We start from the raw sequence: 26,149 nt of genomic DNA, 5'->3' as shown, positions 1-26,149 counted from the left end.
CACTGCAAACCAAACACTCACTCTTAACCCCCACAGACATATTCCTCTCTGGGTCTTCCTAGCCCAGTTAGTGATGTTCCCATTCTTCAGAATTCCCCGGAGTTACCCTTGACTAGTCCTCTCTCTCTTGCTACTCCACCCAGTAAAGCTGCACATCTTGTCAGCTCCACCTTCATACACAGAATCTACCTCCTCCCCGCCTTCTCTGCAACCGTCGATCGCCTTTCTAGATTAGGGCTGAGGTGGCTGGTCAGTGGAAAAGATGATTGGCTCAGAGCCACAGTCACTTCTGGAAAATGTAGTTCGGAGCCCCACAGGTCAGGAGAAACAGAAGGCAGCTCATTTAACTGCTGAGATCTCAGTCCAGTCTGGTCATACTGGCTGGCCACAAATGCCCCGTCCTTACTCGGGAACTTGGGGGTTCCCTGCCTTCAGCCTTGTTAGGGTTTTGTGATTCAGCTCAAATTCGTTCCCAGTTAGATCGTCCAGCTGCCTTATGCTCATGGCCTCAGGAGGTCCAGCCAACCCCACTGCAGGATTGACCAGAAGCCCCGATGTTAATTGTCCCCTCTGGTCACTTCTTAGAAGCATCCAGCACAGCACAAGCCTGGAATGGCCACGTGACCTCCTCTGGGCTTCCTTGCACCTTCCGTCTTCCAGATCCCAGCCCAGAGCCCGCATTCTCTTTGGTTCTATTTTCACGAGGCCACTGCGACATCATAAAGCAAATGTCTTCCGTTCTCCAAGGCTCCATCACACTGGCCCATCCACCACTCTGAAGGCAGAGTCAGCATTTCCCTACTTTTTGGCACAAGAAGATATTCCAAACTCATCATGTGTTTCCCTGTCCCAGTCCAGAATCAGACATTTGTTCAAGAAGCTCTGGTTCTGGAGGCAGGTAATAGAGGAAGGCAGACAGGTAACAGTTCAGGACCCCTGTAAGTTTCAAAGCCTTTGTAGATTTTAAGAAGTTTCGGGCCCCTTGTTTCAAAAATCTCCAATCAAATTCAGCCAAAAAGTACTTAGTAAGATAGACCTCAACTCTGATTGGTTATGCCCTATGTGAGCTGATTGGTTATGCCCTGTGCAAATGAAGCATTGTACTTTCAGCCAATCAAGAGTGGGTTGTGATGTCATCAGTTCAGGGTGGGACATCCTCCTCTCAGGAGGCAATGTAAACTGCAGACCCCCACAACATCCTCCTTTGGAGCCCCTCCTAGGCAGCAGGAACTTTATCCTTTCACTCATTAAAAGAGCTTTGCTGGTTCCTCCATCCTCTTTGTCTGCTGACTTCATTCTTTGTCGCCTCTGAGACACAATCCTGGGAAAAACAGTAGCGTTCTCAGCTGGTAATAGTTCCTTTTATTAGAGAATGGTATTTAGAAACCAAGGTCTGGGCGCTAGGTTTATGCTCATTGCTATGGAGCATCATTGCGTCCAGGTCCATTTACCAGAATAAGCAGAAAACACACAAAAAAATTTTTAAGTAATAATAAGACTTTAATGAATAAATTTAAACTTTTTAAATGTTTTTGACTTACAGAAAAATTGCAATGATGGTAGAGAACTCCTGTATACCTTGCACCCAGTTTCCCCTGATGAACATCTTTCATTATTCATATGGTATTTGTGTTACAATTAATGAACCAAATATTGATGTTATTATTAACTAAAGTCCATACTTTACTCAGATCTTTCTTCATTTTTATCAAATGTCCTCTTATGTTCTAGGATCTCATCCAGGACACTACATTTGTTTTTGCAGTCATGTCCCCTTAGGTTCCTCTTGATTGTGATGGTTTCTCAGGCTTTCCTTGTTTTTAATATCTGTCACAATTTTGAGGAATTTCGGTCAGGTATTACGTAGAATGTTTCTGAATTGGCATTTGTCTGATGTTTTATCATTGGACTGGGATCGTGTGTTTTGAGGAGGAAGACCACAGAGGTCAAGTGCCATTTTCACCACATCTTATCGAGTATGTATTATCAAATGACATCACTATTGTTAACTTTGACCCAGGTGAGGTAGACACCCACATTTTTAGTTAGGCATTTACACCAATCCAACACCACAGGGTTCTTCCAAACCTTCCATCACCCTCTTTCTCTTCTCCCACACCAAAACACTGGCTCCCAATAAATCAATACATTTTTTTTTATTCATTTGATCAATCCTACAACGAACAAAAAGTCCAAATCATGATGCCCATGCTATGATGAAAACAAAACTAAGTTCAAAAGTTGCTGTAATTTTTTGTCTTCATATATTATAAAGTTGTACATATTTTATCTTTATATATTATGACACATATAAAGTAAACATTTTGTTTGTCATTTGTCTTTTGCCTTTGTTTATAGTGTATTTTGCCTTACAAAAGTACATTTGTTTTAAATGATCAAAAGTAGCAGCCTTTTATTAAGTCTGGATTATTAAGGCATAATTAGAAAGTCTTCCCAAACATTCACGCTAAATGGAATTCACCTCTGTACTTCTGGTGCTTGAACAGCTTAATTTAAACCTCTCATCAATTTGAATTCATTCTTTTGCATGATGTGAGGTCTGAATCCAATTTAATCTTTTTCCAAATGACTATCCAGTTATTCCCCAAGAAAAAGAAGTCCACTTTTGCCCCAGTGATTTGCCCCCACCTTTATTACACACTAAATCCCCTGTATTTGATAAGATTTCTGAACTTTCTCTTCCACCAGTCAGACAATTCATGAGCCAATACCGCAGAACTATGGAAGACTTTGAGTGCCTTAGTATCTGACAAGAATTAGCACATCCTGAGGGCACTGGCACTTTTATCACATTTACATCTCTAGGTTAACTTGGAGGAAACAACCACCTTCAGACATGCAACAACATGGACAAGGAACAAACCTCTGATATTTCAAGAAGGCACAAGAGTACATATTCTAACATAAACAAAGCCAAATCAGGGCTCTGGCCTGGGCCCAGCTCAGGGATGAACTGTACCACCTTGGTCAGGGAGGGTTTCTGCATCGGGAGGCCAGACCTAACGGGGCCTGGCCACCCCCAGGATGTCGGACGGATGACCACACTGGACCACACTGCCCCAGTTTGTGTAAAGTCCAGCGCTTCCAAACTACGTGGGGCTCAGGGACTAGGCTGAAAGATACCAGCCAGCAACAAGATGCTGCTTGGCAACCCATTTAAGACATGTTTGCTTATTTTCTTCTCCTTCATAAGATACTTTATTTAAACACACACACACATATATATTAAACACATATATGTTTAACCTTAGTGGGGATAAAAAGAAAGTTCTTACGGCCAGGATTCTCACCTGGCCCTGGTCGGCTTGCTCTCTACACACTTGTGGGCAATACGTTCTTATTGACTCTAAAGAGCTCTGCCCAGGTCTCTGGCAAGTACAGTGCTCTGGGCTGCACAGCTGCAGGAGAGCAGAGACTGGAGGGGTGGCAGCACCAAGGGCAGAGACTGAGATGGTCGCGGGGGCGAAGAGGCCCGGAGGAGAGACCGGCTTGCTGCATGCAGACTCGCTCTGAGTGGACGAGATTCTAGTGATTGACCTGTGAATAAAGTTATGTATAAAGTTTATGTATAAAGTTATGTATAAAGGTATAAACCCTTTCACCCCAAGAACGTTCCATAGTCATTCTTTGGTCTCACTGAATCCATGGTGAACTTGCCAGGGGTTGAAACCTACTGCTCGCAGAAATGATGGCTTCGTAGGTGAGAAAATTTCTCCCAGACACACTTTTACACACAAGCACGTACCAAACGCTTAACGGTCACAGCCACCCAATGGCCAACGGTCACCCAGCAACAGCGTGCACACAGCACAGCCACCGATGGCCGCGACCCCGCCGCGTCGAGCCCGCGATGGTTCCTAACGCACGCACTCTCGCACTCCCGCGGCCCGTCCACCCGAAACATCGCGAGATCCGGCCTTGCGGTTTAGCTCCGGAGCTTTACGCCTAGACACTACGTTTCCCAGAAGAGACTGCGGCGCTGGCCCAATCGCGGCGCAGCATCGGTGGTACTATATGCGCCTGCGCCATCTTCCGGCTCCGGGCGGCGAGTCCGCCGTTACTGAGGAGGAGGCGCCCCCCGGGTTGGCGGGGGGGGGCGCGGCCGCGGTGGCACCCGTACCCGAAGAGGCGGCGGGTGAGGGGTTCCGGAACTTGCCGGGCGTTCCGGGGGTCGGTGCAGGAGCGGGTGCCGCGGCTGGGCGGGTCTCGGGCCTGGGAAGAACCCGGACGCCTCGCCGCGGGGTCGGTTGCGGCTCTTCCGGCTCTGGACTATACTTCCCATCGGCCTCCGCGGCTTGCCCCCTAGCGTCCTCTTCACGCGGCCAAGCTCGCAGCCGGGTCCACGGGCCCCTTAGGTGGGTGTGGGGGGGGTCCCCGGCCCACAGAAATGCCGAGTTTTGTACATTCATTCTTGTATTAGGAGATTCTCTAAGAGTTGCAAGATTTAGGACCACTAGTTTAGAAGCACAGACAGCTACTTAGGAACATTCTTTAGATGATCGTGTAAAAAGATATCTATGTCCAGCAGTGCGGAAAGGGTTGGGTAAATCATGCGCCACTCACATAATAAAATATTCCATGTAATACTGGAACCGTGGTCATGATGAAAAATTCCTATTACATGATATCGTGGAAAATTCATATTCAATTTTTTTACGTTACTTAGAATTAAATGTTTTTAACGTGGCAGGCACTGTCTTAAACTCCTTTATAAAATGCTACTCATTTAATGAACTCAGGAAGTGGTTAAATGACATCATTCTTAATATGTGCATGCTTCCTATTCTAGTTTTATTATGTTTGGGGTTTTTTTGGTGGTTTTGTTTTCAGTCCAGTGGTCAGTAGGTGGGTGGGTTTGACCTCTTTCCTGAATGCTCCCTTGTTGTATAAAGGGTCCAGGTGTGAATACCGTTCCTTGTCAGTTAATGTCCCACATCATTTTTGGTAGTCACTTGGTGTTCCATTGTGGGGCTGTGCCAGAAAGGACCCATTCGCATGCCTACTTGTGCACTGTTATGTGCTCTTTGAGCAAATGTCATGCATGCCGCATTGCTTGCTATTACGTCTCTGAGCAGGGGCATGTTTGTGTGATAATAATGGAGCCCGGGCTTGTTCCATCTAATTGTCCCCCCTGCAACCACATCCCATTTGTTGCCTCCAGGCAGGGTCCTCAAAGTGGTGTCCACCAGGCCCTAGGTGGAGCTGTGGGGTTGTGAACTTGGAAGTTGGGTAAAGAGGTAGGGAGACTTGTGAAGGTGTTAGGTTGCAGGCATGAGAGTGAAGTGGTGTGGTTCTAGGAAGGCTTCCTTGTGGGCTGGGCTGATGCACATCAGGCCAGGGTGCTCCTTGGCCTGAGGACAGCCTTCCCTGCCCCTGGGACACCTTGTGGTCTCAGTACCTGGGCCAGGTCTGAGCGTTCCCTGTCAGATCTACATCAGTGACAAGGTGGAATTCTCTGGGTATTGAGGGGAAATGGACAAGAGAGGGCCCCTGTTCTGTCTCCTTGCAGCGGGCAACTAAGGCTGGGTTTCCTGGAGTTGGTTAGGGCCGCAGTTTGTCCCAACTCCTCTAATTTTTGTTGGGGGTGAGGGGGCACAGAGGTGGGGACTCGTAACCATGGCATCCTGGGATTTGTGGGACAGGCCTGGCTGCTCATCTTTGCTCCTTCCTTTCCCAGCTCCGCCGCCTCGGGACTCCGCCCCTCCGGGGGGACAGACCAGGAGGAGGGCCCACCAACCCGTGACATTCTGAAAGTCATGTCCCGTGTGAGTTTTAAAATCATGGGAATATTCGCTTTCCTTATCCTAGAGGATCCCATTTTCGGGACTAACAAGACCAGGCAGCTGTATCCTCCCGTGGCCCCCTGCTCTCCGACCCACACCCACAGATGCAGTCTGCAGAGCTTCCACTTCTGATGGCTCAGTCTTCGGTCAGGATCCAGATGGAGTGTTGTATTATATTTCCTCGTATAAAAGCAGGACCGAGGTTTGATGCATGGAGGTGGATGCTTGAAGGGCTACCGCACGGAGCAGCAGGGAACCTAGCTAGGTTGGCCTCAGTTTCAGCACAGGGCACGGTGTGTTTTTGGAGGCGTTGACAGTTGGGTATAACTGAGGCCTAGCTGGGAATCCCTGAGGGATCCGGTGTCAGAATTGGCGTCCAGTTTAAGGTTGAACGGAGCATTGGAATGTGGGTCATTCTCCATTACCTTCTTCAGCCAGAAAGAGAGAGAGTATGGAGCTGGGGACTGTGAAACATGAATTGTTCAGAAAATGGATAGTCAGAACTGGGAAGAAACCGCAGAGATCCGATCCAAACTCGGCCTCCTTAGTAAGCGAACACTGAGCCCTTTTTTCACTGGGTAGAAAATTGTACAGCTAATGAAAAGTAACCTTCACCCAAGATTTTCCTTGTAAGGATAATGCTTGTGGTATGTTCTTCAGGCAGCTCTCAGTTTACATGAAAATTCTCGTGTCAGAGATTGAAAGTATCTCTTTAGTGAAATACTTGGATGTAAGCCCATCGAAGTGTGTTGGTTTGTGTTTTGTTGTTGTTCTTCCATAAAAGTAGGAATTGTAGGTCTCACATTGCAAGCAGGACAAGGACAGAGTAGGCAACTGTTTCTCATAATTGGGAAAACTCCATTTAGCTGGATTTTACTCAGCGTCCCAGACCTGTGTACAGAGCCTTGGTTTGGAGTAAAAGGAAAGTTTGAGAATGTTAGCACCTTGTGGTTTATTCAGGCCCGTCTTCTCTGTCACCTGCTCTCATCACAGGCCCCCAGCCCTAGCCTCATTCTCACCACCTCCCCGTTCCTACAGAGACCCCCTCCACCCGCTCTCATCCCGTCGAGAAACACTTCCTTGAAATGTGCACATCACAAGCGCCTCTTGTTGCAGGGGTCAGACTCGTTCGGGGACGTGGCCGTAGTCTTCTCCCAAGAAGAATGGGAGTGGCTGGCACCTGCTCAGAGGGCTTTGTACAGAGACGTGATGTTGGAGACCTATAGCAACCTGGTGTCCCTGGGTAAGGAGCCCTGCTCGTTAGTTTGGATGAGACCTTCAGGCACGTCTGTTCCTTCCTTCTCAGTTCTGGGTGCCTTTTGGGTGGTTAAAGTGCAGCTCCACAGGCTGAAACTTGTCACATCGTCCCCTGACCCTTCCTGCAACCACCTCTCCTCAGTGGCTAGGTCGTGGGTCTGAGTTCTGTGGCCCCACAGTGTAAGCAGATAGCATGTTTTTTGTCACATCCAGGTCTGGCCATTTCCAAACCTGACGTGATCTCCTTCCTGGAGCAAGGCAGAGAGCCCTGGACGGTGGAGATGGCAGCGGCAGGCGGCACGCGCCCCGGTGAGTGAGGCGGGTGTGGGAGGGGAGACGGCACTGCAGATGACTGTGCAGCTGGTCGGCAAGGAAGCAGGCCTTAGACTTAGGAAATTGTCCCTCCGGTTGCCAGACTCACAGGTCAGGTCCCAGTCGTCACCTTCTGTGGCTTCTCAGCAGCATTTGGCAAAAGTGGTTTCCCTCCTGGGACGTTTCTGCGTCCTCGGGTCATGAGTACCTCTAGTTCTCACCTCCCTCATTAAGCTACCCTGAGTGTCCTTTGGTGAATTTTCTTACCTTCTCTAAATGCTGGCACACCCCAGGGCTGACGTGGGCCACTTCCTTCCTGTTTATTTCCATCCCCAGAGCCTTGTGCGTGGCCACACTGTAAATACCATTCATCCTGTGGCCGTTCATACCACTGGCTCCATGTGGCCGTTGCAGTTTATGTTAATTTCAGTTAAGCACAGTTAGAAATTCAGTACCTTAGTTGCACTTGGCGCATTTCAGATGTTCAGTGGCTGTGTTGTGGCTCGTGGCGGCTGTGCTGGACAGCAGCGCAGAGCGTTCCCATCACTGCATAAAGTCCAGCCGGCCGGCACAGATCATCTCCGCCTCAGCTTCCCCCTTAGACTCAGGTGCCTCACCCACCTGCCTTCTCCTCGTGGCCCCTCGGATGCGCTCTGGGCACTTGGAACCTGACAAGTCCGAAGAGAAGTCCCTGATCCTCCCTAGTAAATCTGCCCTTCCCCTGTGCTGCATGTGATAGGGAACTCTATTCTTTTTTTTTTTCCCAAATGTACAAAGTTGTTTATTTTTCTTGGCAATTTAAAAATACATAACCATTTAAATTTAAACTGAATACACATTAAGTTAGTGTTTTATTTCCTTACTGTTCAGTTGACACTATAAGGAACCCAGCATTCAGTTAAAACCTAATGAATGCCATCAACTTTTTCTGGCTTATTTTTCTGAACAGACTTAGTACAGAAACATAATTTTCTTATCCTTTTTTAAATGCTTAGAAAAATTATAATGTCCTAGTTCACATAAAGCCCTTTAAAAATCTGATGTAGGGAACTCTGTTCTTACACTTGTTTAAGTCAAAACTGTGAAGCAGCCTTGACTTTTCTCTCCCACACTTAGTCTGTCAGTCAGTCCTTACCTCTACCTCGAATACATCTGGAATGTCACCACTTCTCCCCAACACCACTGCTACCACCCCGTTCACCCCAGCCCCGCCTCTGGCTTAGGCAGCAGCAGGAGCCCTGCGCCCCTCTCTTCCACTCCTGTCTGCTGCACTGCCTTCTCTGCAGCAGCCAGAGGCCTCCTCAAACCTTCTGTCAGTGTGTGTGACATCTCTGCCCAGAGCCTGCCAGCAGCCCCCACCCACAAGGGAAAAGCCGAACTCCACACCCTGGCCAGAAAGCTCTGTGTCTGCACTGCCCAACGTAGCCACCAGCCATATATAGTGCTGTTGAATTTCAGTTTTACCTAAAATTAAATGAAATGTGGCATTCCATTCCACGGTTGCCCTTGCCACATTTCCCTGCTTGGTGGCCGTGTGCAGCCAGGGGCTGGCAGACCAGGCAAATGAGAGCATCTGCAGAGCCCAGGAAGGGTCTGTGGAACTGTGTGCCCCATGCGATCGGCCTCACCGCCTCCCCTCTGATTTCATCTCTTACCGCACTCCGTTGCTCATTCGGCTACAGCTACTCCAGCCGCTTTGCTGTTCCTTTATCGCAGGGGTTGGCAGTCATTTCCTATAAAGGGCCAGATGAAATGTTTCAGGCATTGCGGGCCCTCTGGTCTCTTGCAACCACTCAGCTCTGTGTGGGAGCACGAGAGCAGACGGCACAGGTTTGCCCGCACCGGCTTTGGCACGACAGGCATCTTCCTGCCTCAGTCTTTCCCGCCTGTCCCCTCTCCCTGGGCACTCCTGCGCTGGGTGGGGACTTGTCAGCCTCTGCGGTGTGGATGTTTTGTGGGCTAGCTTTTTGTTGTGGGGGGCCATCGCAGGCACAGAAGGGTGTCGAGCAGCCTCCCTGGCCTCCACCTACTGGATGCTGCCAGACCCCTCCTCTCAGCTGTGACAACCAAGAATGTCTCCAGCCATTGCCAGATGTCCCCCAGGGGACAAAATCTTACCTGATTCAGAGCCAGAGTTGCAATGTGACGCGAGACAAGAGTGTGTAGTACACAATTTCCACAAGCACAGTGCCCCTGCGAGAATTTAAGATGGGGAGCCGAGAACGACGTGTCCCTCACAGGTTGGATTCATACCCCTTGAGGTGGTGGTTGGTCCCTGGGAGTGAGTGAGGTCAGGGGTTGGGGAGCACTCGGAGCCGAGGTGTGAGGTCAGAGGTTGGAGGGCACTGGGAGCCGAGACGTGAGGTCCGGGGTTGGGGAGCACTGGGAGCCGAGGTGTGAGGTTGGGGGTCAGGGGGCACCGGGAAGCCGAGGCGTGAGGTCGGGGGTTGGAGGGCACCAGGTGCAGAGGCATGAGGTCAGAGGTTGGAGGGCACCAGGAGCCGAGGTGTGAGGTTGGGGGTCAGAGGGCACTGGGAGCTGAGGCCGTTCCTCTGCCGACCACTCCTGATGTCAGACAGCAGATTCTTTTTTTGTCTTTGTCATTAGAGTTTTGACAGCACAGGTTTGAGGGACTCATTTTTTGCTGCTTACACGTGTGGGTCTGTGTCATACGTAAAGAGGACTCCCCGCTCTGAGGTTGTGCAATGAGTCGCCTGTCATCTTGCCAGTATATTTATGGTGCTGTTTATGACCCATGTGGAGTTTTACCTCCTGTAAGATGTGATTTCACACAGTGTTCCATATTGTTACCCAGTTATTGGCACAGCATTCATTAACTGATTGGAGCTTTTCACCACTAATCTATAAAGCCACCTCCTCCATCTGCTGTCTTACCTCTTTGAGTCTCGTTGTGGGCTTTTTCTTTTATCCCATTCATCTCTCTAACCACGTGTCTGTACATACTGTTTAAATTACTGAGGGTTTAATTAAAATAGCCCTTTTCACACTTATTTTTAAGAATTTTCCTGGCTGTTCTCATTAATTTTTCCATCTGAACATTAGAATTAGATTTGGTTTAAAAAAATAATCATGTACTGACGGACAGTGACTGTAATGGGGTTTGTGGAGGGGACTTGGTGAAGGGGGGACCCTAGTAAACATAATGTTCTTCATGTAATTGTAGATTAATGATAACAAAATAAAAAATAATAATAATCATGTAATTCGTGGTAAGATGATGGTAAACAGCATGGTGAATGTACAGATTAATTCAGAAGAAAACTATTTCTTAATTACGTGGGGTCTTTTATGAAGAACATGAAAAGCTTTTCCCTTCATTTATGTCTGTCCCTGGTGGTTTTAAAGTTTTATTTATGTGGATCTTGTACATTTCTTACTACATTTATCCAAGGTATTTTATGTTCATTGCTTCTGGAAATGGGGGCCTTTCATCCCAATGCTGTATTCCAAATGGTAGTTTTTTTATGTGTGACAAGCCATTCATGTCTTCAGACTGATTTTGAAGTTAGCCCAACTTACTGAACTTTATCACTTTAAAAAAAATTCTTATTTTTCACTGCGGTGCAGTTGACAGACAGGATCCTGTTAGTTTCAGGTATACAGCACAGCGATTCTACAGTCACACACGTCAGGAATCGCTCAGCCCGGTAGGTGCAGGTGCTGTCCCTGCTCATTGTTTAGAACAGTTTTTCATGTGATTTTCTCGAGCTCTGCCAGTGTTCGGTCATATCCGCAGCCAGCGGCGCTGATGTTCCTGCACTTTGATCCCGCCTGGTTGTTCTTCCTGTCTGATGAGGGCGGGGGGTACATTACAGCTCCAGACCCGTGTCAGCGGGGTGGCTTACATCTAATCTCCTTGACCTTAATAGGAATGTGTTCCATGTGTTCTTAAGCATAATATCAGACTTAAAATGAGAGAGGGGTATTTTATGTCGTAAAAGAAGCACCCACTCTTACATTGTATTGCTTTGTTTAATCTATAAAGTCTGGGCCGTGTGAACAGATATCCTGTTAAGCACATGGAGTCTCACGTTCATGTTTGGCCATTCTTGAGCCAGCTCTGGTGATTTTATTTTTCCTGTAAGATGTACTTTTTTAATTTTAAAAATTTTGAAATATCCATAACTGCACTTCTGTAATCATTTGAAAGTGAGTAGCTCATAAGCATTTAGCATATTTATAAAGTGAACTACACCATTATGTACTTTCAGACTATTTTTAATTGCTTGTGAAAATATTGTGACTTACAACAAACATATTTGGTCTTCATCCCTGTTTTCTGGCACACAGCTCTGAAAATCCTTGGACTCTCTGAGGTACTAAGTGTCCTGTGTGCTGTGGCGTAGCTGGTGGCTGGGGCTCCTGGGGAGCCTCGGGGGGCGCTGGCCGGGAGGGGAGCCACTTGTGTAGCTGGAGGGTTGGAACTTTTAGCCACATCCCCCAGTTGGGGGGAAGGGAGAGGGACTGGGGGTTGAGTTAGTCACTCGTGGGCAGTGATTTCATTAATCTCATCTATGTAATGAAGCAGCCGTAAACCTCCCTCCGGTGCCAGGTCCAGAGAACTTCCAGGCCGGGGGACCCGTGGCGGTGCTGGGTGGGCGGCATGTCTGGGGAAGGCCTCCCACTCCCCGCAAACCCTGTCCCGTGCATCTCCCACCTAGCTGATACTGAGCTGTGTGCACTTGGTAATAAACTGTTCACATAGTGAGTAAAGTGTTCCCTGAATTCCGTAAGCTGTCCTAGCAAACGACTGAATCCCAGGAGGGCGTCTTAGGAGTCTCCGATTTATTGGGCAGGGGCACCGCACAGAGGCAGCCTGTGGACCCAGCCGTAGCCTGTGGGGCCTGACCCTGTCTGCAGAGGCAGACTCGGGAATAGACAGATCTGTGGGGCACCCACTTGGTATCTGCCAGGGAGCTGGCGAATCGCTTGGTGGGAGGGAAAAGCTCACATCCATTTGGCGACTAGGTGTCAGAAGTGCACCGGCAGGAGCAGCCTGCTGCGAGGGGTGTGTTTTCCCCCCACCTCCCGCAGGGAAACCCCATGCGCCCTGGGCAGGTGCTGTGCCTTGGCCTCTCCTCGAGGCCCCTGGCGACCTCCGACCTGCTTGCTGCCCCTGGATTTGCTCAGTGTGATGTGGCGCATAAATGGAATCAGTGTGTGGCCTTTCGTGTCTGACTTGCTTTACGTAGTGTGACACCTTTTAAGGTTCATCTGTGCAGCAGCATTTGACAGGATGTCCTTCCGCTTTAAGGCTGCATGTATACACCGCGATTCTTTTTTCCACTCACCTGTTGATGGGCGCTGGGGTTGCCTCCAGTGCTTGGGTACCGGGAACAGCTGCCGTGTACATGGCTGCAGACGTCTCTCCCAGCCCTGCTCTAAGCTCACTTGGATGTGTCCTCGGAAGTGGAATTGCTGGAGCATATCGTCATTTTTAATTTTCTTGGAGTCTCTATACTGTTTTCCGTAGTGATTCCACTGTTTTACATTCCCACCAACAGTGTGCGAAGGGTTCCAGTTTCTCCACATTCTTGCCAACACCTGTTTCCTTGACCGCGGCCACCCTACTGGCTGGGAGGCAGTGTCCCGTTGACTTGCATTCCCCTACTGGTGAGCGAGGGTGAGCGAGTGTCCATGTGCTTACTGACCATCTGCAGATCTTCTTTCGAGGAAGGTCTGTTTAAGTCCTTCACCCATTTTTAATGGGTTATTTTTGTTGTTGCTGAGTTGTAGGAGTTCTTTATGTATTTTGGATATTAACCCCTTATCAGATACTTGATTTGCAGATATTTTCTCCTGTTCCGTAGGTTGCTCTTCTTTGCTCTGTTGGTCGCTACTCTCAATGTGCTGAAGGTTTCTAATCTGCTGTGGTCCCGTTTGTTTATTTTTGCCTTTGCTGCCTGTGCTCTTCGTGCCATATCTAAGAAATCCTTGCCAAATGCAGTGTCATGAAGCTTCTCTCCTATGTTTTCTTCTTGGAACATAAAATTTTTAGGCCTTACCTGTAGGTCTTTAATCCATGTTGATTTAATTATTGATGTAAGGTAAGGCCCTGCTCCATTTTTGTGTGTGGAGATCCAGTTCCTCAGCACCGTTTGTTACAGAGACTTTGCCACCCTCTGAGGATCCCGGGACGTGTGCACGAGGGTTTATTTCTGGGCGCTCTGTTCTGTCGCGCTGACCCCGTCTGCCCTCACGGCAGCACTGTGCCATTCTGCTGGCTGTAGCTTTGCAGTGCGGTTTGAAACAAGGAAGTGTGAGACTTCCAACTTCGTCCTTCCTTTTCAAGATTAGCTTGGCTGTTTGGAATCCCTTGAGGTTCTGTATGAGGAAAACAAAAATTTTAATGCCTAAACTATACATAGGTTTTAAACATTATTTCATTGGTTGCTTAAAACTGGCTGCTAATGTACATAATTAGCCTAAAATACTGTGTTCCAGGTCCTGTCAGGAAAATATGAAAATAACACAGAGGACCTCACTATCGCTACTGTATTGCAACTTTACATGGAGCTGAACAGAAGCCAGCAGTCAGAAAATTCCTATCTTTGGCTAGCTCTAACACAGTATGTAATTAGAATGGCCTAATTTAGAGAATAAATAGCCCTGTGCTCTGACTGCTGGAAGCCACAAAACAAATCCTACAGGGGTCTGTGCTAGACAGAGTGGCGGTTTGGAGAGAAGGGTGATTTTAAGGGTGTGTCTTCAGGGGCTGGGGCTCATCCCACACTGCCCAAAAGACCGAGCCATGTGTCACCACTTCAGTCCCATTTAGGCCTCGTCACACAGTCCCAGACTAACCTTCTCTTCCCACCAGGCTGGCTTTGGTGTTCCGTGGTACCCTGCGGTCTTTTGTCTGTCCTTTGTAGGGTAGCAGCCAGATGGTGCCAAACACGAAGCGGGTCAGCCACCAGTTCATGGTGGCATCATTCTGAGTGTGTTTGCAATCTGCCTCGCCAAAACTGATAGGCCACAGAGGTGAGCCTTCCCTTCACACAGCCAGACACGGTGTCTGGAAGGCTGTGCCCTGTGCCCTCTTCTCATTGCCTCGTCCTGTGAGCCCCTGTGGGTGCACTGTGGTTGTGGCCCAAGCGTGTGAGGTGAGAGTGGCACTCCCACAGAATCTGATCCCTGCACACTTCTTATTTCCCATTGTCAATGTAATTTTCCATTCCAGTAGTTTTTGCTTAATAGCTTCACAAATAACCAAAAGGAACAGCAGCCTGTAACACGCCCCTATAGGAAGCAGACACGGCCCTATAAAATCCCCTGGCCGGCTGTCTAATACGCTTTACAAACGTGCTCAAAACACCCATTTGTCTTTCCCCAAGGCTCCTTGCATCAGGCCGTGACCTGTTCTTTACGGGCCAGGTGCGGTTAGCTGCTGTGAATGCAGTTACACAAGCCACTGCAGTCGAAATCATGTGCTGGGTCGAGCAAGACCCAATGCAACCATTCAGCTTTTCCTTGCCATCTGAATAAGCAGCAAAGAATTTTGCTCTGGAAGGGGCCAGCCTCATTAATTGGGGCCTAATTCTCTAATCAAGGCACACGGCCCTCCTTTTTCCAAGGGCACCTTGAGGCAAGGGGAGGGTCCAGGAGAGCCTGGCCCCTTGACATTAGCTCAGCCACGGGGTTCCGCTGAACTTCAGAGAGCACACCGCAGCAGAAGCCCACAGCTTCCAGTGGCTCCGTGGGACCACCACCATGTGGGCAGGTGTCACCACATCTCCCAGCAGGCAGGTGGGCCTCATGTCCATCTGGCCAGATGAGGATGCAGCCGTCCCACCATCATTTTTCTAAATCCCACTTTATTTGAGGTACAGCTTAGTCAAGTGCATTCAAGTACAGTATATTGATGAGTACTGAAGGATCGTACCCTTGCGTGACCACCACCACCACTGACAAGATAGAGAGTATTTTCATCACCACACAATCCCTCATACCGCAGCCCCAAGCAACCAAGGATTTGCTTTCTGTTGCTCTAGATTATATTTGTCTTTTCTAGGGTTTCCTAGAAATACTCACTTTTAATAAACACGGTTCAGAGGTGATTCTGACCCACCCTTACGGAGTCTGTCTGGCTACTGCATGCCTCTCAACCTAGGGGATGTTCTCTGTCTCTGTTACACTGGCCCATTTCCTAATTGCTGAACCACGTTCAAGGGCTCATAGATACTGAGTCTGAACTTTCCAAGTCTTACTTTAGAAATTCCTTTTTCTGGAAAAGGACAAAACAAACAAACACGTACTTGCTTTTCTGTTCTTTTTCAGTATTGGAGTCCAGGTGTGATACTAAGGTATTACCTCCAAGGCAGCACATTTATGAGGTACAGTCACCCCAGTGGGAGATAATGGAAAACCTTACAAGTTGTGGTCTTGAGTGCTCGAGTTTCCAAGATGATTGGCAATGCAGAAGCCAGTTTGACAGACAACAAGGACGTCTAGGTGGACATGTGAGTCAGATGATAGTCAATCATGAAGACATGACTACTTTCAACCAGCAAGCATCCCTTACATTTTATCAGAAAATTCATACTGGTGAAAAACCCTATGAATATAATGAATGTACAAAGGATTTCTGGCAAGAGGACTTCCTTTTTGATCACCAAGGAATTCATACTAATGAAAAACCCTATAAATGTAAGGAATGTGGGAAAGCCTTTAAATATGGCTCACGACTCATTCAACATGAGAATATTCACTCTGGCAAGAAACCCTATGAGTGTAAGGAATGTGGAAAGGCCTTCAATTCTGGTTCAAATTTCATACAACACCAGAGGGTTCATACCGGTGAGAAACCCTATGAATGTAGGGATTGTGCAAAAGCCTTTAGTCGAAGCTCGCAACTGATTGAACACCAACGAATTCACACTGGTGAGAAGCCGTACCAGTGTAAGGAGTGTGGCAAGGCCTTCAATCGGATCTCACATCTTAAAGTACATGACAGAATTCACACTGGGGAGAAACCCTATGCATGCAAGGAATGTGGGAAGACCTTTAGTCATCGATCTCAGTTGATTCAGCATCAGACCATTCACACTGGCAAGAAACTCTATGAATGTAAGGAGTGTGGGAAGGCCTTTAATCAAGGCTCAACTCTCATTCGACATCAGAGAATTCACACGGGTGAGAAACCCTATGAATGTAAGGCATGTGGGAAGGCCTTTAGGGTGAGCTCCCAACTTAAGCAGCATCAGAGGATTCACACTGGAGAGAAACCCTACCAGTGTAAGGTATGCAGTAGGGCTTTCAAACGGGTCTCACACCTTACGGTACATTACAGAATTCATACGGGCGAGAAGCCATATGAATGTAAGGAGTGTGGGAAGGCCTTCAGTCATTGCTCACAGCGGATTCAGCATCAGCTCCTTCATACTGAGGGAAAGGCCTGTGAATATAAGGAACGTGGGAGGACCTTATGTCATGATTTGACCACCGTTCAGCCTCAGAGGATGCATAATAGAGAAACGCCAGGGAATACGACAAATGGAGAAAAGCCTTCCGTTGGCACTTACCCCTTATTAATCATCAGAGAACTGATGTTAGCAAGCAGCCATATGAGTGGAAGTGGTGGGGAGAGCCCATTAGCTTAGGCTGGGCACAGCTCCCTCCTTATATCTTGGGGAAAGACTCGAAGAATGTCGTGCAAGTAAGAATGCCTTCATTCAGAGGTGTCCTTTCTCCTGAGTTGTAAAATTGGAGGAAAAAGTTATGGATGTAAGGTGTTTGTTTAAAATGTGATTGTCAACGAAGCAAGGAAGGGTGAGGAAAAAATTTTGTCTCTAACACATTCCAGAATCACAGTTTCTGACCACAGTGTAAAGATTTTAACAACAGCCTGAAGTTTTAATATTCCTGAAAATTAAAAAGAAGAAAAAAAAACCAGCCAAATTACTCTTGGGTTAACAAGTAAATAAGTCATACAATTACCGTGAATGGTAATGAGAAGAATGACATGAAAACTTTATATGCTAAGACATGGCATGTGGCTAGAGCTACTCAGATCTTTATGGCCTTTAAATGCATGCAGAATATACTAGATGTGCCATTCAGGAAGCCAGAAAACACCCAGGTGATGAAACAAATTAATGAAATGACGAACTAGAAAGTTATCTTAACAATAATCTCAGTGTTTGCTTCCTGACCTATGAGTAAACTACATTAAGGAGAGGGTTTTTAATTACCAAGTTATTTGTTTTTGGGTCATTTATAACTTCTGTTCCAGCATCCATACCCAGTTCCTCTTTCTACTGGCAGCATCTGTGACTTGGCTGCAAATCTAAAGATGTCAGATGCTTATTTTTCAGCCTGCTTTTGCAGCTCAGGATGGCCCTGGGAATCCTGAGTGTGCTCCAGGGTCCTGCAGGGGCTTCTGGGAAAGATGTTCCTCATTCAGAAGAGACATATATTAGGAAGATCCTTCCCCTCTCATTTCCTGCTTTTAAACATTTTCCTGTGAGAACGTGATGCCTGGAGCTGCTACAGCCATGTTGGAACTAAGAGGAGAAAAGAGAGGCTCTCGGGAAAGTTGATCCTGACAGCACTGAGCCGTGAGGCCACTTATGGAATACTCTTCGATGCCTTGTTATGTACGAAAAATAGACCTTTTTTGCTGAGGCTACTTTTAGTTGGGTATTGTGAAAACTTGCAGCCAAAAGCATCCTAATTGATATAACTTCAAATTTTTATTTTATCATGATGGGTAAATGTGGCCTGGAAGCACCTTTTTTGAATTTGACGTTTTTCTTTGTGGCTAAGTACAGGATTGATTTTTGTGTATGTTCCGTAGCATCAAGAAAATATATGTACCACTTTTTTGGGTGCAAGATTCTTTTTAAGCCAGTGATTTATAATGATGAAATCCTCCGTGTTCTTATATCATTTGGTATACTGGATCAAAATTTCCTAAGATTGAATTTTTTAAACTAAGATCCTGGATTTCCACAGGTTTTTACCTTCTAATTTATGTTGTTTGACCTATGAAGACATATGATTTATCCCCTATTTATGAATGACACCTTTTATCATTATATAACACCTTACCCTGCCAAGTGGAGGGGTCAGCAAACCAAGTCCGGCCGCTGCCTGCGCCATGAAGGTTTACTGGAACACTGTCGCGCTCGTTCATTCCTGTACTGTCTGCGACTGCTCGTGCACTGCAGCAGCAGGACTGAGTGCTGCCACAAAGGCTATGGCCCTGAAGCCTCTGTTTTATTCCCAGGCTGTGTAATGCCACTACTACTAATTTATCTTTCTTCACCAGGGCGTCTTTGCCCATCCGTTTATTTTCAAGCCATCTTTTTAGTGAGTTATTATAAAATATATATATATAGCTGATTGTTTTGAAGCTCACAATAGGAAGTTTTTCTGATAGGGACAGACACATGTTTACTGAGCATGAACTTACCTCTGTCCTTTATTCCACATCGTGTGCACAGTTCCTTTCCGCTTGGTCTCCCTTCTTTGCGGTGGCCGGCCAGTTCCCTTCTCTAGCGCTCAGCCGGCGTTCTGCTCGGTGCTGAGGGCCGTGCCATCTCCCCGTCGTGATCGTCATCGGGGCAGAATGAGCACCGTTATTCTTTCCCTGCCATACACCTCCAGGAAGCCATCCTTCCTTGTCTCCCTGTGCCTTCGGTCTGTTACTTCAGCGTTTCCTCCATTTCCCTAACCTAATGGGAACGCTTAGTCCGGAGCTTTGTTTTGCTCCTACTTATTTGGTGTTTCCATTACTTATTGCTGGACCCACTCACGATTTCCATTTGGATTTAAGTAGACTCCGAGCAGCGTTCATTGCTGCCGTTGTTTCTTTTCATCGCCTTCCCTTGTCTGGAGGTAACAGGTCTGTTTCAATTGCTATTGGTTATTTCGTTGAATGTTTATCTCAATAAATGGTATATAGCTGGTATTCTTTGAATCCTTATATATCCAAAAAAGTTTCTTGGACCTTCACAAATTATGTGTGGTTGGCAGGACATTCTCAAATTGTAGTTTTTTCTCAGTGACCCATAGGTATCCCTTCTTTGAATTCTGGCTTCTGGTTTAGAAGAAGAGCCCAGTGCTGGTCTGATTGTTAGTTTATATGAATGCATTCAGTTCCTGTTGCTGCTGTGATTAGACAGAACATAGCGGCTTACACAACAGATTTGTTATCTGGAGGTCAGAAGTCTGAAGTAGGTCTCGCGGGGCCCAGTTAAGGAGCCGGTGGGCTGTGTTCTCCTCCAGAGGCTCCAGGAGAATCCATTTCTGAGCCTTTCCGGCCTCCAGAGGTGCTCACGTTCCTCGGTGCGGCCCCCTTCCGTCGTCAAAGCCAGTGACAGTCGCGTCTGACGTTGCCGCACCCTGACACGGAATCTTCTGCCTCCCTTTTTCACTGGTAAAGAACCTTGGGATTACATTGTGCACATCCGAACAGTCCAAGATAATGTCCTAAGGCCCGTTGATCAACAAGCTTAATTCCCCCTTGCGGTGTGACCTCACATGATGCACAGGCCCTGGGATAAGGGTGCGTCTGGGGGGCCGTGCCGCCTGCCTCAGGAACTGCTGCTGTCCTGGCGTCTGGAGGGGGTTCTTTCTGTCCTTAGAATTCAGGAACTAAAGCAGGATATGTTTAGAGAGCCTCATATCTTTTTTTTAGCCCAAGGAAACTTTCTTCTAAATATTAATTGGTACTTCTATTTGAAAACTTCAATGTTTTGAATAAGCAGTATGTCCTTACACTTTAGAACATGAAGAAGTAAAACAGGTCGAAGATGCAGCAGCAAGCCTCCCGCCCTTCCCCTCGCCCACCGCCCAGACAGCCGTCTCCTTGGGCTGTGGCTGTGCGAACAACGTGACGCTTGGGTGACTGGTTGGGCTGGTATTTGCGCTTAGCTCTGTGTGACCCTGAAATCTTCCATCAAACACAGTGCCGACGGGGAAATGCTCCTCTCGACTCCAGCCCCTTATGTGGAATCAGGATAGAGAGCTTCTTAGAGAAAGTACGAGAGACAGAAGACAGTTCCTTCATGACATCACAGAAACCGTGAGCTCTGCTAGCAACAGAACTGGCTTCCGGGCTCAGGGGCAGACTGCTGCCCTGGGCGAGCTTCGGGTCCTTCTGAGGGTGTGTCCTTATCCAGAGGTAGAGGCAAGCCCGAAGCAGCAGAAAATGCCACTTTTGTCGCGAATTTCACTCAGGTGCGTTGGGAGAGTGGAATCTCACTCCTGTTCAGAGTCCTTGGGGCAAGGAGCTGGGAAACTCCTTTTCCCGCCTATCAGTAGAGGAAGGCCATCGAGGAGGTGGGGGTGGGCATTGAATACCAGCTGACAGCCATAGTCCCTGCATTTGTAATTTCTAGAGTTTCTGTTTGCTCTTTCTCAGCGTCCTTAGGTCAGTTTGGTCTGTGTTCCTTTCGGCAGTGTGATGCGGGCTTGTGTGCCGCTCCCTGCCCAGGGGCAACCCGCTCTTCCTGCCTCCTACACTGGTGACGTTGTGTTTGGTCCTTGGGGCCATGGGGGCCGCTCTGCCAGGCCAGAGCCCCACACAGCATCCCCATTAACGTTTGAGGCATGCGTTGCTGATCTGGCTGGATCCTTATTGAAGCAGGAGATCTGGTGATTTTGGAGAACTGGAAAGGGTGGGCCACCCCATCCCTTTTCCACACCAGGGCTGGAGATGGTTCCCCCTGGTTAGGGATGGCTGAGGTGAGTCCACGATCTCCCCATGACCTCAGAGTATTAGTTCTCTATTGCTGGGTAACAAATGAGCACAAGCTCAGAGGCTTAAAACAACATGCCTTTGTTATGTCCCAATTTTCAGGGGGGTCTGAGCACAGCTCAGCTGTATTGTTTGCTCAGGGTGTCACAAGGTGCTTCTTACCTGGAGCTCAGGGCCCTCTTTCAAGGCCACTGGCTGTTGGCAACGCTCACTTCCTTACAGGGGTCGGTACCCATTCTCTTGCCGGCTGTCCGCCCAGGCCCCTCCCAGTTCTCAGGGGCCTTAACCTCTCCTCTTCCTTGGCGCCAGCACAGAGTGTTTTCCTGACTTCTGCTGGGGCTCCTCTTGGAGACAATCTTCCTTTTGGTAACTCAGAGTCAGCTGGTTGGGAGCTTCATTATAGAGTCATCAAATCCTACAGGGCAAGCAGTGGGAGGGGTGGGACTTGGCAGGTGGGGGACAGCTTAGGAGCCTGCCCAAACAACATTGTCAGGACCACAGGAAGGGGGAGGAAAGACTTGCGACCTGTCCTCTGGGGAGGCAGGTCTGACCGCTGGTGGTCTCTCTTCCCTCCTGGGCCTTCTCAGGATTCACCCTGATACCTGACCCAAGGTCAGGTCTGATGTTTGAGCCACATGCACGGGTGGTGGACCCCACCTGTGGCCGCTTGGACTGTCCTCGGTCAGTATTCTATTGCTTGGGAACGAGAGGGCACAGTTGGGGACGGGGTAGGTGAAACTAGCCAGAACGCTGTTGCTGAGAATTGCAGACCATCAGAGCTAGGGATATCCCTGTCTTGTTCAACCTCAGGGCCCAAAAATAAAAGGTTGATGCACCTGGTGCAGTGTCGTGGGAAATGTGCAGCCAGTAGCAATAAATCTACAGTAAAGAATTTGACCTAGTAAGGAAAGGCATCATTCAGAATGGGGGTGAAGCTGACTCTTCAATGTATTTGAAAATAACACATAAATGTAATTTTCTAATTCCAAACAGATTCATTCAGCAGTTTGGAATGATTCCATAAAAAAATTGTTTCTCTAGCTCAGGATTTCTCGACCTCACGCTGACATTCGAGGCTGATAATTGTTAGTTATGGGGCCATCCTGGGCATGGGTGGATGGCTGCCCGCAGCTGTGGCCTCCCCTGTGGGTGCTACAGGAATCCCTACCCTCGTGATGCCAACCAGGTGTCTGCAGTTGTTGCCAGGGTCTTCTGGGGACAAGGTTTGCCCCTCGTTGAGAGCCGCTTCTCTAGTCTGACTCTTACATAACATTTTGTTATGAAAGCATTCAAACATGTAAACAATACTGACAGGAGGCAATTTCTGACTTACTCCCTAATTTCTGAGCAGAGGATTCAGACGTCAAGAAGTCATGTGATTGGTTTCTACAGTTTCATATATTGGGAAACCATGGAGCTGAGGTTTTTGTTCTTGAAGTGCTATTTGATGGACGCCTCTCCTGAGGCTGCACTGCTCGCAGTGGAAAGGTCATGAACACGCAGACCCTTTTCTTCAATCCCGCGGTGGCCTTCCTGCACCCTATGCCTCAGCTTAGTCCCTGGGTGTGTCTCCCACCCCCTGCAGTGGCCTTTTCCATCCCTGCTTTTCTAGTCATTGTTACTGCAGTGGCACAGGTGCTCGGCCTGCTGTCTCAGGCATAGGGGATGTGGGGTGCGGCCTCTGTCGTCTCAGGACGGATGAGGCGGGAGGGCTGGGCCCTGCCCACAGGGATTTGTGCAGAGATGCTGGAGTCTTTCAGTAAGAGGTTGACATTTGTCCGCCGCCTTCAGTGTGAATTTCTAAGGTGACTTTTAGGTCCTGCTTGAGTGTCTGCTCTGTTTTCAGGGAGACCGTACAGCTTTCCCATTCCATGGACAACTTCTTCCTCTGGCCTCCTCTAATTTATTCTTTTCTTCATTGGTAACCAGGAACAGGATATGAATTCTGGGACACTCACCTCCATGACTCTGTCGTATTTCTCATGTGCACAGGTTTTTCTATTTCCAAGCCAAATATGATCTCCCTACTGGAGCAAGGGAATGAACCCTGGATGGCGAAGAGAGATGTGGCCAGAAGCTTGTGCCCAGGTGAGTGAGGGATGGTTAAGGGCAGCGGCACTGTAGAAAGTGGCCCAAAGGTCAGTGGGTAGGGAGCACCTTTGATACCACCTAGAAAGGTGCCCAAGTTCTAGGTCCAGAGCAGAGCATGCCTCCCATCCGCATGAGCTCCTAAGGAGCCTCTCTCTGGCTCACATAGACCATTCCTGTGCTGCTCTCCAGTCAGAGGAAGGCGCTTTCTTTGAATTACAACCGCTTACCCACCCAGGGGCCATAATTTCTTCCTAGTTCCTTTCTTATTTACAGATTTTACATTGTTTCCATCCAAAAATATGTTTCTGCAAACACTAGCTTATTTTGGCTGCCTCCCAGTGATTTTTCTTTCTTTGACTTGTTTTTCTGGGTTTAGATTTTATACATTCTTTCTTTCATTCTGAAAATGTTTTAAATAAACATTTTCTCATTTTCAAATTTGAGTAAGGCTGTCCACAATAACCGGGATTCCAGCTATTTCTGATTCATTGTCAGATGGAGGATTACATTGCCCTGTATTTTCTGCTTTTCCCCATTCTGTTTATCTTCCCTCAATCTAATGGTTCATTTCTTCAACATTCATGAGTTACATGATGTTGTTTGTGTACTAGGCACTGAGTTTGAGGCTTGTCATACAATAGGGTGTAAATTAGATATGGTTTGCAACTTTCTGTTGAGGGATTATGGCAGTAAACAGGCATATGAAAAAAACAGGTGTATATCTTCACAACCTTTTATTTTTTCTATATAATGAGATTCTTGAATGGGGAATAGTAGAGGAGACAGTGTTCAGATCAAGACAAATGATGGCCATCTAAAGAACCTAACATCTTAATTTAAAAGAAGAGCCAGCCATGCAAGAACTGCAGAGAGTGTCACATGCAGATCAGAAAGAGGCCACCCGAGGTGTCCTCACACCTACAGGGAGCAAGCAGGGGAGGGACCTGGCCGAGAAGGCAGTAGCTTAAGGTGAGTTTGAATAGATCCGACAGGTGGAGGACTAGGATGTCGCCTAGTACAGTATGAAGCTCTGAAGTGCTTTCGGCAGTGGGTCTGTACTCCACTTGCAAGAGTGGGCATCCTTATTTAACGACCGTTAGGCAACTGTAGTGACAAATCTGAAAATATGTCGGAAAATAACTACCTTGCTTACTTCACTTACGAGATCTCTACGTTCTCTGATCTCCTTGCCCATTTTTCTAATTGCTTAGTCACATTTGGGAGCTGTATGGAATACTCATTTTTTAAAAATAAGCATTATTTTCAGTTTAAAACTATTTCTACTAAAGAAACTTAACTCTCTGAAGGCAGAGACTAAAATGAGAACCTCTGGTTTTTCATTATCTTTCAGATTGGGTATCCCTGTGGGAAAAAAATGGAAAAATTTACAAAGATCCTGGGGTCCCCAGTTTCTAGGATGACTGGGAATGTAAAGGCACACTTGCAAGACATCAAAAAAATGAGGAAGGACATTTCAGTCAAGTCATAATCACCCAGGAGGAAGTACCTGCTCTGAGACAGGTAACATCCCATAACGTGCTTCAGGGTGCTCCACATGGTGTAGAATAAGTTTTGGCAGAATAAATCTTTTTTTCATTAGAAAATTAATACTGGTGAAAAACCTTACGAATGCAAGCAGTGTGGAAAGGCTTTGCATCATCCTTCCTGTCTTCCTCCACATCAGAGAATTCATACTGGTGAGAAATCCTGCAGTGTAAAGATTGTGGAGAAACCTTTCTCCAACACTCGCAACTGAATTACATCCTAGAACTCATACTGGTGAAAAACCCTATCCGTGTTCTGAATGTGGAATAGCTTTTAGTCACTTAACCACTAATTATTCAACAGCAAAGAATTCATAGTGGAGAAAAGCCCCAATGGCTACAAGGAATGTGAAAGGCTTTTCAGGGTATCATACAACAAGCATCAAAGAGTCCACACAGTGAGAAGCCACATAAATGTAATGAATGTGGAAAGGCCTTTGCCGTTGTTCACAGTTCCCACAACATCAGAAGAGCCACACTGGTAAGAAATCTTGGTAAGTGTAAGGTCTGTGGTCAGGACTTCAGGCAGAGCTCACAGCTTAGCTGCCACTAGACAATGCACAGTGGGGAGGAACCTTGTAACCAAAATGAATGTAGGAAAGTCTTTGCTCCGATTTCACAACTTCCTGTTCATACTGGCAAGCCCACCGGTGAGACCCTGTAACAAGGCGCCGAATGGGGGAACGCTTTTAGTCACCGGTTGTTCAACAGAAAATTCATAGCAAAGCCCGATGAATGTAAGGAATGCGGGAAAGCCTTACGGCTACTCACACCTTACCCAGCATGAGAGAATTCACACTGATGAGAAGCCGTGTAAATGCAGTGGATGCAAAGGCCTCCGGCTGTCATTCCTATCTTCCTCAACGTCAGAAAACCCAGACTGGTGGGAAACCTGATACATGTACAGATTTGGGTTAGGGCTTTAGGCAGGGCTCACAGCTTACCATCAGGTGGCTCACACTGGGGAGAAGTCAGGTGAGCGCAAGGAATGTGGGGAAACCTCCAGTGAGTGTTAACAGCACAGCTGATAGCAGAAAATTCCTTCTCAATGTATGATACAGTTTGCAGCTGTTACCTTTGATAACACTGTCCTAAAAAGGATGTATCTGTACATACAAAAGCAGTCCACAAACTCACATAGGCAGAGACAGTGTGAAAGAACTGTGGAGATAAAGCACATCTAGCTTTACATCAAAACATGAAAAGTGGTTCTGAGTTCTTGTGAATATTTATTTTCCATTATGTACTTGTACAGCCAAACCCTCAACAATAACCATGTAGCACTTTTTAAAAATGACAATTCAAATGTGCCATGGATGCTCTTATCCTCTCAGTAGGGGGAAAAACAGACTTCTCTTTTCTCACTTAAATGTGGGAATTAAGAAATCTTCAGTGTGAAGGAGTGCCCTGTTTTGTTT

At 47.4% G+C, this 26,149-nt stretch overlaps 2 protein-coding genes across 18 annotated transcripts in view; both read left to right on the top strand.

Annotated features, from left to right (window-relative positions):
* Positions 1–1,259, top strand: part of ZNF667 (zinc finger protein 667) — a 41,109-nt gene extending 39,850 nt beyond the window's left edge. The window contains exon 8 of one of the 3 annotated variants that reach the window (XR_012126941.1): positions 586–827. The gene's annotated coding sequence lies outside the window, so the exon portion shown is untranslated. Of the gene's footprint in view, positions 1–585 lie in introns of all 3 variants that reach the window. The other 2 variants (XM_073226712.1, XM_073226711.1) reach the window with 2 other exon arrangements.
* Positions 1,260–4,016: 2,757 nt separating this feature from the next.
* ZNF582 (zinc finger protein 582) overlaps positions 4,017–26,149 on the top strand; it is a 136,508-nt gene continuing 114,375 nt past the window's right edge. For 4 of the 15 annotated variants that reach the window (XR_012126938.1, XR_012126936.1, XR_012126937.1 and 1 more), the window contains exons 1-7: positions 4,036–4,376; positions 5,699–5,786; positions 6,921–7,047; positions 7,275–7,370; positions 20,306–20,576; positions 23,089–23,184; positions 24,539–24,708. Coding sequence is in view for 8 of the 15 variants with exons in the window: in XM_073226693.1 (XP_073082794.1) it covers positions 4,036–4,376; positions 5,699–5,786; positions 6,921–7,047; positions 7,275–7,370; positions 15,672–16,993 (1,974 nt within the window). In the remaining 7 variants the exon portion in view is untranslated. The other 11 variants (XR_012126939.1, XM_073226697.1, XM_073226696.1 and 8 more) reach the window with 9 other exon arrangements.

Source organism: Manis javanica, chromosome 17 (genome assembly GCF_040802235.1).
Source record: "Manis javanica isolate MJ-LG chromosome 17, MJ_LKY, whole genome shotgun sequence".
Classification (NCBI taxonomy): domain Eukaryota; kingdom Metazoa; phylum Chordata; class Mammalia; order Pholidota; family Manidae; genus Manis; species Manis javanica.
This window is presented reverse-complemented; position numbering and strand designations above follow the sequence as displayed.